Source organism: Lepisma saccharinum, chromosome 2 (assembly GCF_977018435.1).
Source record: "Lepisma saccharinum chromosome 2, izLepSacc3.1, whole genome shotgun sequence".
In the NCBI taxonomy this organism is placed as follows: domain Eukaryota; kingdom Metazoa; phylum Arthropoda; class Insecta; order Zygentoma; family Lepismatidae; genus Lepisma; species Lepisma saccharinum.
In genome coordinates, this window is record NC_139230.1 from 204,375,554 (window position 1) to 204,396,038 (window position 20,485).

The following is a 20,485-nucleotide window of genomic DNA, read 5'->3' on the forward strand; positions in this document are numbered from 1 at the left end:
TAGAGTTGAACATGAGAGAGAAGCAGTTTGGTTTAAGAATTGGCAGAACAAAGTAGATCTTACTTTTACCATGAAGCAATAACAGAAAAGGCATTACTTGTATGAAAATGATTTAATTACGACATTCATAGATATAGATAAAGCATAAAGATAGCATGGACACAAAGTGACTTGTATTGTATTTGAATTTTTGGCTTTTCTGCCACTTTTGGCTTGACTACTTACTGTGCCAACGAGGCAGCTAAAAATATTTGAAAGGCACTACGAGAGAAAGGAGAAAAGGAGATAGTGCAGAGTACATACTATACGGCATATGCTTTTAGAAGGGACATGAGTTCAGCCAATACGCAGCCAGTGCTATTGCGCTGTTGCCAAACTAACTGCTAGCAGAAGGAACACACAGAGAATTTGCTGTGTCCAATATTCAGCTTTTTTATATGTAATGCAAGCACATTATATTTGAGTACAGTGAAATAATATAGTGAACACAGGATTATAATATCATATCACTGCAGCATATAAGAGAAACTCATACCTGAAAAAAGTTTGAAGGTATTTATTGTAGAGGAACTGCAAGGCCATCATCATCACTCTAGTTTCTGTTATCTAGCATGTTTCCCAAGAGATTTGAATAGAGGTTCACCAATTTCTGTGGTAGATATTTTACCGTTCTATAATACGCAACACCATATGCTCACCTACACCACATGCTATAGCCGTAAGTTCTCGACTCTGAGAAAACACTTTCAGCACACACTTCTTCCTACGCCAATTACTTTAAGTAAGAATACACTTTAAAAATAAGATTTCTGTCTTGTCAATGTATTATTTTACCCTTGGTGCCTGTCCTACTAGTACTAGGTTTCGAGAGTGACATTATTAAATAACACACAGAACACACACTATTGCATAACAATCGAACATAAGGGCTGTATTGCACAGCGCACTATGATGCCAGGGGTCCCGAGTTCGAATCCCAGCCTGGCATGGGTGTCTGTAGGTGTTCATCAATTGCATCATCCTCATCTTTGCGATTAGCCAAAAGTGACAGAAAAGCAAAGTAAAATAAATCAAATCAATCAATAAATAAGGGCTGAATTGAATCCTCTCACAACTGTTCTTCGTGGCATATGAGTAAAATAATTTTACACTGCCCTTGCTACGAAAATGATGAACTCAAACTAACTCAGACTCGCAATGCTCATGAACGCCCACGACAGTGAAGGGTCATTGTGTATATTCAGCCAAATTTAACACTCATAGCTTTACCAAGACACAACTCAGCGGCATCAACACGGTGGCAACGAAAAAAACAGACAGAAGGAAAATGAAAGGGTCAATGTATGTGTGTTGAGACGTGTTGTTTCTAAGTGTTTCTTCAAGGAATGAAAACTCTGGCTGTAGGCAATGGAAATTCATAGGACTTGGACAGTCAGATTGAAAATGTCGTGCCCCATCTTATGATAAACCTTAAAGTACCGAGTATTATGAAACTACTTGTGCGTAAGAAAAATACAAAACACCGCATTTAACTTGCATGCTGCAGTCTCCTAACTGTACAACATTGCACTCCTGCCATTGGCTGGTCGCCAAGAACATGATCTGCGTGGCCCCACCCAATATCGCTTCTAAAAATGTATGCCGTATAGTCCAACCAAAGCTGTATTAAAACTAGGTCTGAGCCAATACCAGTTTGAACTGATACATATGCCAAAATTCCCACTGATACCGATACTTGAAAATTGCAATAAATAAATTTGTTCAAAATATTGATCAACATTAGACAGTAAATATTCTCCAATTATATATATCAATTTACCAAGAAATTTGCTGTAGAATATTCAAGAATTACATCATAATATTAAAATAGATGCTATATAATCACAAAATAGAGTTTTTCATGCAAAATTGGTGCAAAATAAAAATAAAGTTTGAATTTTGCATAATTTCTGGGATAATTAGATTACATGATAAGTGTTGCTCGGCATTTTTGTGGACGCCGTTAAAGATGTAGTGGTATCGGCTCAAACCTAATTAAAACCCCAGTGGGAAAAATAGAATTACTATCAGTCATCAGTAATGAACTAAAGCATGAAATTGGGAGAATGCACTTTCCCCTATTGCTCTTCATAATCAAAGTTAATTTATTTTTAACTGCACTTTATACTCAGACAGGCTAATCACGATGGGACAGTTTAAGGTGAGGTCCAAACTAATGTGCCATGTGGGGGTGAAACATGGGTCACCTTGATTATAAGGCGACAGAATTACAATTAAACCATCAGGGAGCCAATCTTCATAATCACAATGGACATAATTAACAGAGGTAGACAAAGATAGAAGAGATGAAAAGAACAGAATGACTGCCAGTGAGAATATACACTATGTTGCCATTCGTCACCGGACACCCCTCAAAAAGTGCTTGGGATCATCTGTACGTCATACAACCTATAAAAGGCATTGCCGGTTGGGAATACACTCATACCAGCTACAGCAGTCAATATGGACAGACGACTTGAACTGAGTGAGGCAGAAAAAGGGATGATCATTGGAACCCACAGGTTTGGGCATTCGACCCGTGAGATTTCCAACAAATTTCAGGTACCCCGGTCGACAGTGAGTGATGTTATCGTGAAGTGAAAGTGAGAGGGGATCATAACATGCCGACCCAGACCCAGTAAACCAAAAATATTAACAGATCGTGACTGTCAATGCTTGAAACGTGCGGTGAAGTCAAACCGGAAGGCGTCGTTACAGATGGTGGCACAGGAGTTTCGATCGGCTTCCAGCAGTGCTGCAAGTGATCGTACTGTCCACCGGGAGATCATCGCACTTGGTTTTCATGGTCGCTCAGCAGTTCATAAGCCCCCTATCACAGCCAGCAATGCGACCCGTCGGTTACAGTGGTGCAAGGAACGCCGCCATTGGACTCTCGAACAATGGAAATCTGCCCTATGGAGTGATGAATCGCGCTACCAGATGTGGTGGTCCAATGGACGTGTGTGGGTGTGGCATATGCCTGGTGAACGATGTTTACAGGACTGTATCGTACCCACAGTGAAATTCGGCTGAGGTAGCATCATGGTGTGGTCCTACTTTTCGTGGTATGGTCTTGGTACACTTGTTTTAGTTCGGGGAAATATGAATGCCAATGCATACCAAAAAGTTCTGGACAATTCTGTGCTACCGACATTGTGGGAACAATTCGGTATTGGCCCATACCTGTTTCAGCACGACAATGCTCCATGTCAATCAGCAGACATTATCAAGATGTGGTTCGAGGACATGGGTGTGCAAAAACTTGATTGGCCAGCCCAAAGTCCAGATATCAACCCCATTGAACACCTTTGGGACGAGTTAGAGCACAGCTTGAGAGCCAGGCCATGCCACCCAAAAAACACCACTGAGCTGTTTGCCGCTTTGCAGGAGGAATGGGGCAAAATTCCCATCGACACGTATCGCAAATTGGTGGAAATTCTTCCTCGAAGGGTTGCGGACGTCATTGCGGCAAAAAGTGGCCCTGCACGATACTGATGTGGTGCTGAGACCGGATTAACGTACTGGTATGGGGTGTCCGGTGACGAATGGCAACATAGTGTACACTGGAGAAGAATTAGGAAAAAAAAGCCCAAACGTTAGACAAAGATGTCTATGGAATGAGAGGCGTGGTGGACGATCAAGAAGATGGAGTGGCTTCGTCTCTATGCCGAACAAGCCAGAAACTGGAAATAGTGAAGGATGATGATAACTTTAAAGGTTTATTATTAAATTTTGTTTCATTTTATATTTGTTTGCTGTTATTAACTCAACTGTTGGAGCCCTCAAGATTTTCTTAAAGCATACAGTTATATAGTACGGAAGATCTGGTGCACATGCAGAACTGCAGGATTAGTTCCTGACAATATGTTTACAAATGAGAGGTGATTGGTGTTAACAAAATGATTTATCCAAAGGTATGTGGAAATCAACTTACGAAAGTTTCACAGACATAAAAAAAGGAATGAATTCTATGATAAGAACAATTGTAACAACGAGAATTAGTAAAGTCAATCATACCTTGCCACCCACTTCTTTCTCCAATGCTAACTTTTCTTCATTTAGTTTTGATTTATCTTCCTTCAAATTTTCAATTTCATTCTCCTGCTGTCTCGATTCCATTTCTACCTTTAACAATCGTTCTCTCAATTGTTTGACTTCTTCAGTTTTTTCTTCCAGTGAAACTTTTGTCTCACTTAAACAATTTTCTAATTCAGATTTCAGTTTTGAAATAGCATTCACAGATATTTCCTTCTCTCCTATCTTCTTGTCCTGAAAGAAAAAATAAGTTGTATAACACAGATAAATGTTAGGCTTGGACTGATAAAAAATTTTCATAATATTGATAAAGCACTGATATAAAAGTTAATGACACTGATGACAGGTATTCTATTGATCCAACATAAAATTGAAAATGTTCCATGAAAATTCTGAATGGATCATTTATGTCCTTAATTTATGTACGTAACCACATGACAGGAACATGTTTTGCCTTAGAAATTAGGGATGGCCAAATCTGGATAAAATTTTATCGGGATATAACAATGTATGCATTATCTGGACAGTTTTATTATTTATCCATTTTACGGACTAATCACATACTTTTTTATTCATCATTTTTTAATTTCACTGCACAGATTCTATACAAATCCTTTGTCAAATCTTTTCTATCTAGACAATGAATTATCTATCTAGACACTGAATTATCTGGATATCAAGATTATCCAGATATTTGGATAATTTGAAATCTGGATATCTGTTACCTGGATTGTGTGGTCAACCCTGTTAATAATGCAATACTGTGCACTGATTATGTATGTGCTCAAGTTCTACCCGTTTTTGACAGGTCACAGTTTAGCGAAGTACCGACCTCACAGATGGTGCTGCCAGTGTGTGAATCTGTGGTCACGTAATCGGGGGACCCTTAGAACAGCAACAGGCAGTGAGTGTGGACGAGGATCTCTTAGTGGACAGAGTAGCGTGTGGGTGAAATGGAGACCGTTAAGCAACACATCAGACACTGTTTACTTTTTGAGTTCGATAAAGGCATTACTGTGGCCACAGCCTGCTGCAACATTCACCAAGTGTATGGGGCAGATGCAGTTGATGATAGCACATGTCGTCACTTGTTTCGAAATTTCAGGGAAGGAGACAGAAGATGTCACAGTCTGGACATACAGTAGTGTTTTCTGAAGAGTATCTTGACCAAGTCATAAGAAACAACCTGGAGCCAACCATAGCGGAATTAGCGGACGCCTTCCAGGTACACAGGACAACAATCCAAAGATGGCTCAAAGCACTAGGTTTCACCACAAAGTTTAATCGTTGGCTTCCACATCAGTTAAGTGCAAATCAACAAGAGGAGTAAGTCAAGACCTGTGTTTCCTTGCTTTCCCAGTACAAAAATGACCAGTTTTTGCCACACAATGTCACGGGCGATGAGAAATGGATTATGTACAGAAATGTAAAGTGCCGCAAGACTGGATGCCATATTTCTGAACTGCCACCATTGACGTCCAAACCAGAACTTCTTCCCAAAAACGCATTGTTGAGTGTGTGGTGGGATGTCAAAGAATTAATTCACTGGGAGGTCCTGCAACCTAATCAAACCATTAATGCCACCTTCTACTGTGAACAGTTCGACATACTGCAAGCAGCATTGCGATCAAAGTGGCCAGGCCTATTAAATTGCCAAGGAGTGATCATCCAGCATGACAACGCCAAGCCACATGCTGCTGTCATCACACACAAAAAAAATAATGGGCTTTGGTTGGGAGGTTTTACCCCAGCTGCCCTATTCTCCTGACTTGGCCCCTACAGACCTGTTTCATGCATTGCAGAACTCCTTCGCTTGGAAAATCTTTGATGATGCGGAGGCAGTGAAAACTGCCTTACAACAGTTCCTCAACTCCAAACCTCAGGACTTTTATTGGCACAGGTTTCATCTCCTATCAGCAAAATGGCAAGATATCATTGATAGTCCTAGGTGCATTACAGTTTGTGTTGTTCACACTTCTATCTGCACACCTAAAATGGGTAGAACTTTTGAACGTACCTTACCAATTTTCAGGTTTCAAAACCAAATACATGAAGTATAACTTTATAATCATAAGAAAATAACAAAATAATAGAATGTTGTGCTAAATTACAGGCTATTTATATAATATCAAAATGGTACAATTATCCACAGTTGTACAGATAAACAACCAAGATGCCTATATTGTATAAGCCTACATGAATACAATTTCAGTTACAGTGATCTGTTCGGTCAAAGTGGTGTCAGGTTAACTCTAATAAAAAAACTTCAACATCGACTTACTGCGGCCTAAAAACTTTAATACCTGCATTATGTCCAAAATACCTATTTTTGTACATAAATGCTTGAAACTTGTTTTGTTTACTTCAGGAAATTGGAAAGAATGGAGTATTTTCACAAAGCACATTATCGCAACATCACTACAAAAACTACAAAGAATATTTATTTGTATTTTTCAGCTACTTTTGACTGATCACAATAATGAGGATGAATAATAATTTGATGAAGGGATATTCACAAAGGAATGTTCATATCAATGATGGGACTCAAACCTAAAACCTTCAATGGTGAGATTGTGAGTCAACTACTCAATATGCTCGGTCACCTGCTTGTGGAATAATAACTACATAGATGAGGCATGACTGATCTGAATTCATGGTATCTTAACTGACTTCTCAAGAGAGAGATCAAGAGAAAAAAAGGCAACTGTATGTGAAGAGGTTTCACAGTTTTCTTACTGGAAAAATGTTAAATGCATATTCACAGACATACAAACCTTAATTTTTATTTCTTCCTCAAGCTTCCTCAACTTTTCTTCCCAAGTTTTAACATTTCCAACTGCAACATCTAATGAACTTTGAAGTTGCTCTGTCTTCGTTGCTAAACATCTGGATTCATTCTTGGATTCCTGAAGCTGTTTATGCAAATCTTCTATTTTATCCGATAACTCCTGCTGTTCTGTCATGGAAGATTTCAATTGCTCATCTAGTTTTGCCTGTAATTGTGTCTAGAAGCAACACAAAAATATTATGGAATATGTTGCTGCCAATTATTATAGAATTATATTAGGTTAAATGTAGATGTAACAGATGTAAATTATTCACTCTGTAGAACTACAATGGAAATAGGTATATAAGTTTGTGACAGGAGTAGCACAAAAAAATTAAATAAATGAGAGTTAGATGTTCAGATGATTGAGAGTTTTACTTCCCTTACTAAGTCATGTTACTTCTCTAATTTCTAACTTATGATAAATTAAATATAATATATAAAATTCCATCTATAAGTCTGCTTTATTCCTTATTGTTCAAATACAATATGAAGTTTAAACACATTCATATGCTCAAGCCAAAAGATTAAAAAACACAGCACTTCCTTCTATTTCCAACTTGTCTCCTCTTCCCTGATGATGACTCTGAGAAGGGGTCGAATTTTAATTTATTTTGTGTCATGTTTTTTTAAAGTTCTGGCTCCAAGGTAAGTCAGAATGTAGCACAATACAAAATATCAAATTAGTGTGCAGATTTTGTAAAACTGCTTCAACTATTTCAAATTATCATAAATGATGTCATTACGTAAATCCATATTAACACTGGTAAACATCACACAGCACATAACAAACTAATAAAACATGACAATTCTGTGAGCTCTTTCTGAACTTTCAATGCCTCAGAATGTAAATATCACATCAGTGATACATCATATTCTATGAGATTATGTTTATGCACTCTGTATGTAGAGTGGAACTTCGATTTTATGTTTATAAGGGGTCCCAGGTTTGATACCCGGTGGAGGCACATTCCACAGTGGATTGGATCTCACTTTAAACTGTAGGTCCAATACTGATTAGCCTATCTGTGCATAAAGTGGGCTTCATCAACAACTAAGCTCAACTCATTTTTGACAGAAGCATGAAATGTGAAATAACACACTACAGTGGAACCCCGATTTTACGTTTTTCAGGGGCCTGTAAATAAAAAACGTAAAATGCGGGAAACTTAAAAAGTGGGAAAGCATAGGGAAGGGGTGAAACTCAAGTGTCAGTAAGCAACGACTTCACAATCGACTTTTAGGGGGTATATTGTGTCAAAAATAATTCAACGACGGTAAAGAAGTATGATTATGAATTTCTAAGGGGAAAAAAGGAAGAACTGCTGTGAAAATCAGTGATGGATTAAGGTGACCCACTTTTGAGGGTAGGGACAGTGGATGACTGCTTCTATCTGCCACCTATTAGGTTCTATTTATGCTTCTGATTGTGTGGGACGTTCATTTACTCTGTAAACTGGTAATTGGGTTGCTAGTTTTATAAGTATTGGGTAATTGGAGGGGGGTGATCATTTATAGTTGGACGTCAAGCATATTTATATACGGTAATCAAAGTGTCCTGGATTCAGTTCACAGTGGAGACATGTAGAATGAATCAGATCCCACTTTAAGCTGCATATGTGTCCAGTTAAAATCAGCCCAACAGCATAAAGTGAACAGAAAACAAGCCTTGTTAAAGTTATGCATTTCTAGTAGTCACAATAGGGGGATTGTTATCAATGATGTGCCCATGAATTTGGAGAGGGTGTGGCGAGGGCAGTTTCGTATATATTTTCTAATAGTCAACCCTCATCTTGCATCTTTTCCTGCATTTGACGACCCCCATCAACCCCTCCTCTGGCCATGCCATTGATTGTTATTTACGTGAATATTAATGGATGATTTATTGTTGGATTTAGCAGTGTTGCGGAGAAAAAACACCATCTCCACCAATAGTTTTCCGGTTTTTTTTCTCCTCGTCCACGTTTAATATTTCGCTATTTATTTTCAGCACGTGAATGGTTTCCAAGAAAAGTATGGAGTATATTATTACATCGTGTGCATTTCCTTCCTGCACTGCTTTATGTGTTCAAGATGTTTATCAGAAGGCAAAACAAGAAAAAAATAGCTTGTTGTTTAACGCGTCGCTTTGACTGGTGCTCCTGTTTCGTAATCTTCAAAAGCAAAACAACCTTGGGAGGCGAGATTCAAAATAATGCCGTTTTCCCTTTCCTTTACGATGGATGAGTCATTGCTCTGGAACCACGAGACAAAACACTGGTGCCGGCTGCCAGCTTCTTGCTGCCCGCAGACAAGACTCCAACCAGCGATAACGGGAGGGAGGGGAAGTAAAGACAAACAGGTGGTGGGGCGGCGCCAATGCAGTTGCTGAAGAAAGGTCTTATCCGAGGTGTGCTCATTGCTGGCCAAGTTGCAGAAAACAATAAGTGGGGGGGGGGGATCACTGCTTTAAGCTCTCCCATGCTGTCACCTCAATGTTACTGACATACAAGCAACATTTCCGACCAAGATAGAGGAATTTAAAAAAGAGAGAGAGAAACGTGCCGAATCCTTCACATAAGTGGCAGTTTAATGAGCTTGCGGGGGAGGGGGGGGGACATTTTTTTCTTTTTACTTGTAGTACGCTATGTTCGTAGAATGTATGTATCCTGGAGCGACTGCTTAATTGTAAACTGTAGAGGAAAGGAGAAGGGACGATAGCTTTTCGCCTTTATGCTAATTGATTGTCTCTTCCACATGAGCAAGAAAATCGGGCAGAAAGGGCAACCCCCCCCCCCATAGGAAACAAGAAAAAGTGAAGGTAAAGTTCCCCGTGCACTTTATACCATGCCGGGATGCATTTATAGGGGTGTGTAGGAGATGATGTGATCAGATCAGGGGACAAATGCAAGTTGTCACACTTTCCTTGATGGTCAGGAAGGGAAAATGGCACTTCTTGGTCAAGATAGAATGGGTCAATTCTTCTGCCTCAGTATCACACAACAAGCACACTGTTGCCAAACCAAATCTCGCTAAATGGTGACTTCCATAGAATTTGGACAAAACAGAAGTATGCCCTCCTCCCTCCAAGTGGAAAATTGACAACAGAATTCGATCACCATTTGCTTCTTTGCCCACACAGATTTACGGAATCCTTCCTAGTTGACGGGAACGAAAAAGAAAAGTAGGGAGGGGGCTTGTTTGTAAAAACTTTCCCTTTCATCTTGTCTGCAGCCTTGGAATGGGAAAAAAATAAGAAGGGTTTGCCAACTTCCGCTATCCGATACTGAATAAGAACTGCACTACTTCCTTAATGGGAAGTCGTTTAGATTCCTAAGTAAATACGATTGGATCTAGTCTATATTTCACTGTAAATAATTTTTAATCTGAAGTTTTTTCACGAATGTTATATCATTTGGTCATCAGAATGAAGCTAAAAATGCATAAGCTAAAGTGATTCTTTTTTTCTATTGACAGATGAGCGATATTTTACTCACTGACGGAAAAATATTCTTGTCAAATCAATTGTTTGGGGGAGGGGGGAGGCAAAGTTCAGACACACGTATCATTCTGCGTGGGACAGAGAACGGTTTCTTTTATACAGATTATGTGACTCCGTGTTGTACAGTGATGGAGTCAGGAAAAATGAGTGGATAAATTAGGGGTGTGGCAATATTTCTGGGAACAGTCAAATTTAGTGCACATCTAAATACCATTAAAATGCTTATTCAAGCCAAAAGAGCATATACGTAGGGTGACCAGACACATACATTCAAAAAGGAGGACAGAGCATGGCGAAAAAGGAGGACAAAGTCATAAAAAAGAGGACACAGCAAAAAATGGCACCATATTTGCCATTACTCACAATTTAAGGAATATTAAAAAATCTTGCCAACGCCTTGCTCACAGATACTTTTCAGGTGATCTCTTTCAATAACTTCCTCTTACCAAAGCAAAGAAAGCAATCTCCTAATCTGTTATTTAACAAATGACAAAGAAGAATATCTACAATTTGAAGCACATAATTTTACTCCTTTTCTAATTCTTGGATATTAGAATGAAATATCCCCACAAGTGAATGCAAATGTAACAAGTAAGATTTATTTTAACTTATTTCCAAAAACCGAATTAAAATTTTAGGTAGTTTAGATTGTTTCAAGAAATATGATTTTAATGCCAGGAACATTTCTAGCACTCTTTCAACAGAAGGGAAAGTAACAGCCACCTTACACTTACCTCATATTTGTTTCTTCTATCCTTTTAAAAGCCGGATATTTTCTTGTAAGATCATTGTTGAATTTACACTTTTGCTTCGTTATTTCATGAAAGTAAATATTCCTTAACAATCAAAATTCTCACTACGTGTTTCTGTATCGCCTATGTATAACTCGAAAAGGAACTGGCTGATCTCCGTGGCGGAGTGGTTAGCACACCGTGCCACAATGCCAGGGATCCCGGATTCTAATCCCGGGTCTGGTATGGGTGTTCTTTGTGAGTGTCCCTTCATCAAAATCATCATATCATCGCTCATACCAATCTTCGCAATTAGCCAAAAGTGGCAGAAAAGCAAAGTAAAATAAACCAAATCAATCAATCGAAAAGGAACTGCACAGACTGTCGTTAAGGCATCTGACTACCATGCGAGAGAGAGGTTCGATCCCCGGTGGGGGAGATCCGGGATTTTTTCTACCTGTTCAAGCAGCTCCGATGCTCACCCAGCGTCGTATGAAGTGAATACCTGGAGGAAACTCTGGGGGGTAAAGGCAGCCAGGGGCTTGGTGCTGATCACCACAACCCCACCTTCGGCCATGATCAAAGAAGTGTGGGGCCCTAACTCCACACCCCCTATACGTCTTCATGGAGTGGTGCAAAGCACAGGGGAGCACTTTACTATTACAGACTACGTGCATTCCTGCAGTCTCAAAGGGCGAAGCAACGAGTTAGAATAATACTAATGACTAGGGTGTCGAATTTTGCATATTTTATTTATTTTTAGTAAAACACAGGCTTTAATGTGTAAAGTTCGTTTCATGGTGTTTCTAGTCCGAAAACGAATTTTTAAAATGCCTATAAATGCCTATTTCGAGGGTTAGTACCTATTTCACTTAATCGTGCCAAAAAATTGCTGGAACACTGTTTACATTTTTTTGTCACAATGATGCAAATTGTTTTTTTCATCGTTTGTTCAAATCCGCACAGTCGTTAGCACAAGCTCTTTTTGTAAAAATTACTTTAACTGACGATTCTCCACAAATGTGAATTTCGATCAAAAGAGTATTAATAGTTTGTTAATCGTTAGCGCACTTTTATGTATAAACTGAAGTGCTAATACAGTATAACTGTATATTGTATAAAGAAAATTGAAATAAGTTCACATTCATTACCCATTTTAATATCTTTTTTTAAAATTATTTTAGGGTGTCTATTTTTGTGCATTATTTAGTATATAGTACCTTTTTAAGTGCCTATTTTCATCATTTTTGTGCCTATTTGAGAGGTTTTTCGTGCCTGTAAATCTGCATGCTACTAATGACTCCGTCGGGAAAGTGATCGTGTTCAGCTCCCAGATGCTAGGTGAGCATTGCTCGAATACTTAATGCACCCCAAGTGATATGATGATCGTTATGTGTGAAAGCATTCTCTATGCAGCACATTTGCTATGGTCGATGCCATACTCTTTCCAAAAAAAAAGGAGGACATGTCCGGATAAAAGAGGATGTCTGGTTTACTTTTTCTCATTCGCTGGGGTGGTCTCCTAGTTAGTAGGGCATCTGACTGCCACACTGGAATTCCGAGTTTGATTCCTGGGGTGGGTGATCTAAGCTGCCTCATAAAGCAACTCTGGAGCTCACCTAACCTCAAATAAATGGGTACCTTGGGGCAACCCTGGGGTAAAGGCTGCCCAAGCATAATGCTGATCACATCACCTTTTCCACTCGGAGGGGGGAGAACGTACTTCTGTTTTGTCCAAATTTTAAGGAAGGCACCATATAGCAAGATTAGGTTTGGCAACAGTGTGCTTGTTGTCTGATCCTGAGGCAGAAGAATCGACCCATTCTATCTTTACCGGGAATGCAGGAATGCAAGAAGTGCCGTTTTCCCTTCCCAACCATCAAGGAAGGTGCGACAAATGAAAGTTGTACCCCCCCCCTCTCCCAAATTCAACTGACCATGCCTCTTCACTCCCTCCTTTTGCACGACAGCCTAACAACTGGAAGTTCAAGGTTGCGTGGTGAATGAAACAGCTGCAAAACCAAGAAAAAGAAGGGAGAAGACGCATAGTGGGAAACGGGAATTAGAGCGAACGTAAGATCGAAGTGAACGTCCTATTATTTAACATGGCATTTTGCCGGAGGCCTGACCGGATGAACGTATTAAGCGGGAACACAAAATCGGGGTTTCACTGTATAATATTCAATTTTCATGTTTCTGTAAGGGACGACGTGCTGTTTCCTATGATGTTTTGTCACGAAATTTTCTGAAATGAACTGCAAAATAAACTCTTAAACATGAAATTTAGAGTTTATTTACCAACACAATTTTTTTTTAAGTCTCAATTATCCTGTGAATTATGCAACACATGAAAAATTGATTAATTTTGCTGTAAATATTTGAGAAGCAAAAATGAATATGCTTTACACAGGGGTAAACCTAATACTGACAAATACATGATGTACTATTAGGAGGAAAAAAATAATTTTGTAAAATAAGTATAGATTTTAAATCAAATTTAGGGTTTTTTTTCACCATTTTAACACAGAAATGCCATTTTACCAGACACTTTTGATCCTGAAATGTGCCCAGTTTTTGTAACGAAAAATTGATATCTTACTCATCATAAATATGTGGCTATACCAATTAGAAAATGTAAAATGGGGAGAAATATTATAACATGGGAATATATGATGTGGGAATTTTCCACATTTGAACGTAAAAATCGGTGTTCCACTGTATATGTGTAGTTTAAGTGTATCAACACCCACACAAGTAAGAAAACTTTCATATTGTACTAGCAACATCCACAGTTGTTGCCAATTAAAACTCAAATTGCAAGTTTTACATTCTCACTTAACTAAATTATGCTCACCTTTTCTTTGGTCAGTTGTTGAATGGCAGTACTGGCTCCTTCTCCTGCTTGAATCTGAGCCATTAACTCCATTCTCTCATTTTCCAAGTGCTTGACTTGTTCTTTTGTTTTCTGCAAAACCTGATCCGTTTCTTCAGACTTCTTTTTCCTAAGGAAAAATGTAGCACTTTCAATAAAATATTTACAAAGTAACACAACACGATGTTGAAATACTAAACTATACAAAATACCTTGGAGTTAAGTTGGCCAACTCTTTTACAAAGCCAATCTCTGTAGCAGTGTGTTTAGCACAGCACTACAATGCCATGGGACCTGGGTCTAAATCCTGGCCTGGCCATGGATGTTCTTTGCGAGTGTCCCTTCTTCAATTTCATCATACCATCACTCATCCTCATCATTGCGATTAGCCAAAAATTGGCAGAAATGTGATGCTAAATAACAAAAATCAAATCTTACAACTAAATGTTGGTTTTATATCATTTAGTTAAAAAAAAATGCAAGATAGCAAAAAAATATTTCTAAGAATATTTAAAGGCAGATCCCAGTAGTACAGCTCAGTGAATGTATGCTCATTGTACATAAGTGGGTGTTTTTAATCAAATCTTTCCCAATTAACATATAAAATTTGCATTCAAGGCCTGCTTTATGTAAGTAACAACACACAAACTTTACCATGGCGGAGTAAATAGCACATCGCGCTATGATGCCAGGGGCCCTGGGTTCGAATCCCAGCCTAAGCATGGGTGTTTGCGAGTGTCCATTTGTCAATATCATCTTCGCAATTAGCCAAAAGTGGTAGAAAAGCAAAGTAAAATAAACTAAATCAATCAATCAATTTACAGTGAAAAAAGGTAATGTGCTTTTCAAGACTTCAGCAGAACATCTCAAGGAACTTCAATATTGCAAACACTCTTCTTTATATGTAGCATTTATAAACTACAGAGTTACAGAGCAAAGCACACCTTTAGCAAGTTCTGATTAATATTAGTGGGTGAGCATTCCACTCCAATTGTAAGCATCCAATTGCAAGAGTTTGGCTTTAAAATGTTAAAAAATTACATCTGAATCTAAAAATACTAGTCACATATTCACAAAATACAGTTTTTTTAAAAATAATATTAGTACAAAATCAATGGATACTTCAAATTACGCATGATTTCCAGGATAAATACACTCACAAAAGTGTTGTGTACCATTTTTGTGCACCCACTGAAAGATCAAAATGTAGGAAAAGTACTGACCAGTATTGGAATCAGCTGAGTCCACATATACAGGGTAATTATAAATGATTCATCAGGTTGTAAAGTGAAATATTTTTAAAACTATTAATATATGTGTGCTAATCATGAAACGAAAGAACACATCTCAAAGTTCAATTTCTCATATTTGTAACTTTGGCACCTACCGATAGATGGCAGCACAAACCTAGTTTCCAAAATGGCATCTAGGCAGCAGAAAGCATTCTGTGTTTTGAAATATGAGAAGTGTTTTGCCATTGTTACCATACAGCGTGCATTCCGGAGACAGTTTGCAACTGCATGTCAGGTCACCAAAGCATTCTGCGATGGCATCGACAGTTTAGGGAAACTGGTCACCTGTGTAAATACCTGGATTGGGCGATGTTTTGAAGATGACTTAGCACTTTTTCCATAGCCTCCTAGATCTCCCAACCTAACGGCTTGTGATTTTTTTCCTTTGGGGGCATGTGAAAGACACAGTGAATGTGCCAGCACTACCAACAACTGAAGCCACATTGAACATTTGTGAAGTATGTCTGAAACTTAGACAGTTTCTGTTTATTTTCATGTATCAATCTTTATTGTATGTGTTTTCTATTTTTTAATGCAGCCCTTTTAAGCCTGATGAATCATTTATAATTACCCTGTATATCAGTATGCAAACCTGCCCCCCGCCGGCAGAGTGGTTAGCACATCGCGCTACGGTGCCAGGGGTCCTGGGTTCGAATCCCAGCCTGGGCATGGATTCATTCATGTGTTCATTCATCAATTTTATCACATCGTCACTCATCACTATTTTCGCAAATTAGCCAAAAGTGGCATGAAAGTGAAGTAAAATAAAGCAATATCAGTATGGAACTCAATCTTAAACACATGCTCAAGTACAGAGTAACGGAACTTACAGCTGGGCATGAATTCGTCGTGCTTCTTCCAGTTGTTGTGTTGTTTCCCATAATTCAGTCCGTGTATTGCTTTGGTTTGTATTCAATTGTTTTGTCTGTTCTGATGCAGATTGTAACTTTTCATTCAATTCTTTAATTTTTGATTCTTTTTCCAACATTTGATTATTTGCTGCTTCTAATTTGAGCTCCAGTTCAGACTGACACTTTTTCCAAGAGCTAACTTCTTTCTCTACAGATTCCTGCATTTGTGACAATGACTTCTTCAAGGCATTTCTCTCTCTATCAACCTGAAAAAGAGGACACATTAGCACTGTACAAAATCTCAACTATATTCCATTGTGCACAGATTTACATTGTACAAGTTTGTATATATGGTTGAGTTGATACAACTATGTATTAACCAAGACTGATGCTGATATACATGAACAATATAGTCATTCGTTATTTGGAAAAATTAAAATGTTATTACATGAACATTAAATCACAATTTATACATATCAGTTTTTTTTGCTGAAAAATATTCACAGATTCACATATTAGATATCAGAATATTAAAATTAGGAGGGGTATCAATACGTAATTTTTCCCAAGCATCAATGTGAAGTTTACAAATACCAATAACATATATTGTACTGATTTGATAAAAAAATGTTCCTAAATAACATGAAGCTCTTTAATTAATGTTTGCAATCAGGCAATTGCATATATTGGATATTTAGACATTTACTTTACAAAACCAGGGCATACAGTGGAACCTTGATTTTATGTTTTTCAGGGGACCAGACTGAAACAACTTAAAGTGCGGGAAAATGTAAAATTGAGGAAAATTTTATAACCTTTTGCTATGTTGGTACCATCAAGATTGAAAATGTAAAATCCGGGAATGTAAAATCAAGGTACCATTGTATAAATTATATGTTTATTTATATAAAAATAATAACAAAACAACAGAATTTTGCACTAAATTACAGATAAAAATCATGTCAGTAATGTTGCTGACTAACCAATATCAGCTTATATCAGAGTTCTGATTAATCTGGCCCATTTCTAATTACAATAGACATTATTTAATCATAAAATCCAGTTTTGATGCACATTATTGGTGTTGAATTGATGAAAATTTGGCTTTTGCATTATTCCAGGATATATATGAACACTACAGATTTATAGGTTGAAATTTTACATATATGTATTGGTAATTACATTTGAAATGATACTTCTGATTATTGATGTCTCTTGTTACTGTATTTGCATGTAACGTGCACTTATTTCCAAAATTTTAGCCCCAAAAACTTTTTTGCTTTAAAATATTAAAAAATTACACCAGAATATAAAATACCTGTTATGTAATCACAAAATACATTTTTCCCCACATAATATTGGTATAAAATCAATGGAAGACTTGAATTTTGCATAACTGTCAGGATAATTAGACACTGTGGAAGTGTTGCAAAACATTTTTGCAGATTCCGCAAATGATCAGAAACACCAAAAAAGTATTGGCCGGTATCAACCGATGCTGATACACTGGTATCAGCTCAGCCCTAGTAATTATTCAATTAACTAATTTTATGTACACAAGAGTTACAAATATAATATTAATCACGACACTGACCTCCTTGTACCTTTCTTCCAAGCTTTTCAAATCGTTCAAATTCTTTTCATATTCTACTTTCATTTTCTCCAATTCATCCTTGAGCTTTGAAATGTCTTGGCACACTGATCTTCCTTTCTGTTTTTCATCTGAACATTCCTTTTCCATCGTCACCAATTTAGCTTGCACTTCTGATAGTTGTGTTGACATTGAAGTGCATTCTTGGGTCTTTTGTTGCAACAGCTGATTCAATGTCTCCGACCTTAAAAATGTGGAACATGTAAAAACAACTTAAAATTCACTACAAATTAGATTTCTATCAACTGAAATACAAAATGCACTTTCACAGTTTTCAATAATATGATTACAAGAAAGTTCTAATATTGTAAAGGCAATTGGGGAACAGTTTGGTCAACCAGGATAACTGATGAAATTGACTGGCGTCATTCAAGGACATGCTGCCTGTCAAGCCTTGGCCATTGTAAGGTTGTTGCGCTATGGAATTTATCTTTGTACATTCACACATGGGGCACATTTCATATTGCATATCTTAGCATAAGCACTACACTTTGACACTTCTGAGACACGAAAAATATCTTTGTGACAAACTGCATAAGAATTATATACATACGAACCATTTGCATAAAAGATTCATGGATATTTTTGTCACTGCAATAAACAACAACACTCAACAGAAATGTATCGACAGAACAGGCAATATTCTCTATCATCTTGTAATAGGAAGTTGAGCAGGATCCACAGTTACTAGGACCAGGAAAACATGATAAGCAACATACAGCAATCACACATGGATCAACAAGTAAAATTCAGAAATTAACATTTAAGAAACATCTCAATGATGCATTTGATTGAATATTTGCCTCAAAATTATTTCACCATTCATTACTAACTATTACAGTGAAACCTCAATTTTACGTTTTTCAGGGAACCAAGCTCGAAAAAATTAACAAAGGAAAAAATGTAAAACCGAGGAAAGCTTCATGACATTTTGCTAAGTTCGGATGATCAAGATTGAATGTATGTGGGATAATGTTAAACTGGGGAACGTAAAATCTGGTTTCCACTGCATTGATGTGAGGCATGACCTGAGATGATGATATATGGCAAACTATTTGTGAAGAATGTGAATGATTCGGTTCATTCATCATCTTAATTAATGTGGAAGAAATTACATATTTTGAGGTTTGCTTCACAAAATAAGGGTACATACCTTAATATTCATAACAAAATGGTAGACCTGTGCACATAATTACAGGTTATTCGCATTTAATTATCTTATATTCTTAAAATTTTCTGAAATTTTACCAATACATCAATATGAATATGCTTATATTTACAGATAATGACTACTATGTCCCATCCCTAGTTTATACAATAAATATATGAACACAACCCATTATATGACCTTCTGAGAATGACTAGCCTCAATCAGTCCTGTCCATCTGTGTATAAAATGATAAGAGGCTGAATGAAATATAATACGCAAAAAAAAAAAGATAAAGTGCTCCGCTGTGCATAGCACCACGCCATGAAGGCGTATAGGGGGTGTGGGGGTAACGCCCCACACTTTCTTGATCCGGTCATGAGTGGGGGTGATGTGATCAGCATCACACCCCTGACCGCCTTTACCCCCCCAGGGTTTCCCCCAGGTACCCATGTTATTCGACGCTGGGTGGGCGCCGGGGCCGCTTCCAACCTTAGAAAAGTTCCCGGATTTGAACCATACGCAAAAGCAAATATGAAATGTGGTGAGTTTCTATAGGTTTGTACAGAAACCAGCACTACAAATCTTTAACAGTGACTTTCAATTCATAAAATAACATGTGACAACTACATATTATTGTAGAAAAAATATTAAAAACAACATCCTAACTCACCTCATTTCCTGTGTTTGAGCTGCAAATTTTTCCTGGCTATCTTTTTCAAGTTGAAGATACTTGAATCTACTTTGAAGCTCTTGGAGTTCTGTTTGCAGTGCATCACGTTCCATTTCTCTTTCTCTTGTCATTTCATCCATAACTTTCTGGACTTGAACCAGCTCCTGTCGTAAAACAGCTGCATCATCTATACTTTCCCTGTTCGAGAACATAAAGTAACCTCAACATTACATGAAACAAGGAACTGATGTATACGTATACTCACACAGTGGAATGCCAATTTTTTTATATTTTCAGGGGCCAATAAATAAAAAATGTAAAATGTGGGGAAGCAATTGGAAGAGGTGAAACTCAAGTGTGGTAAGAAATGACTACACAATCTACTTTCCTGGAGTGATTGCTTAATTTTAGACATCAAAGACTAATTGTTTCTGGTGTCTTAGGGAAGGGGGTAAGGTAAAAGCACATAGCACCATGCCATGAAGGCACATTAAGGGGATGTGGGGGTTCTAAATCTCTGCCATTTTGGAGGTTATGTACAAACTAAAGGTTAAAAGATTAAAAATCAGTAACTTACGTGTGTGAGCATGAGATTTATCAAACTACGTTTCGAAGGTTATACTACCTCCTTCTTCAGGTTGAAACGATGTTTTCAGACACCCGACATGGTGCCTCGTCGAGAAAGTGATAGTTGAGGATTTAGGTTAAAATGGTATAGGAAAGACACTTTCTAAAAAAAGGAATATAAAATACACATACTAAAACCACGCAATACTCTAAAAAAACACAAGAACGTTCAAAGCTGATGACGGCGAACTGCCGATCGGTGCTCGGGGTAGGCGAATGCACGGTGTCAGCTCATACCTGTTTTTTTTAGAGTATTGCG

The 20,485-nt window shown here is 37.7% G+C and overlaps 1 protein-coding gene across 1 annotated transcript in view; it reads right to left on the reverse strand.

The window, feature by feature from the left end:
* LOC145984279 (uncharacterized) overlaps window positions 1-20,485 on the reverse strand; it is a 63,186-nt gene that overhangs the window by 27,680 nt on the left and 15,021 nt on the right. The window contains exons 6-11 of the mRNA XM_083117915.1: window positions 19,600-19,797; window positions 17,723-17,963; window positions 16,108-16,394; window positions 13,968-14,115; window positions 6,849-7,079; window positions 4,057-4,308 (exon numbers count right to left, since the gene is read on the reverse strand). Of these exons, the coding sequence (XP_082974041.1) occupies window positions 4,057-4,308; window positions 6,849-7,079; window positions 13,968-14,115; window positions 16,108-16,394; window positions 17,723-17,963; window positions 19,600-19,797 (1,357 nt within the window). The remainder of the gene's footprint in view (window positions 1-4,056; window positions 4,309-6,848; window positions 7,080-13,967; window positions 14,116-16,107; window positions 16,395-17,722; window positions 17,964-19,599; window positions 19,798-20,485) is intronic.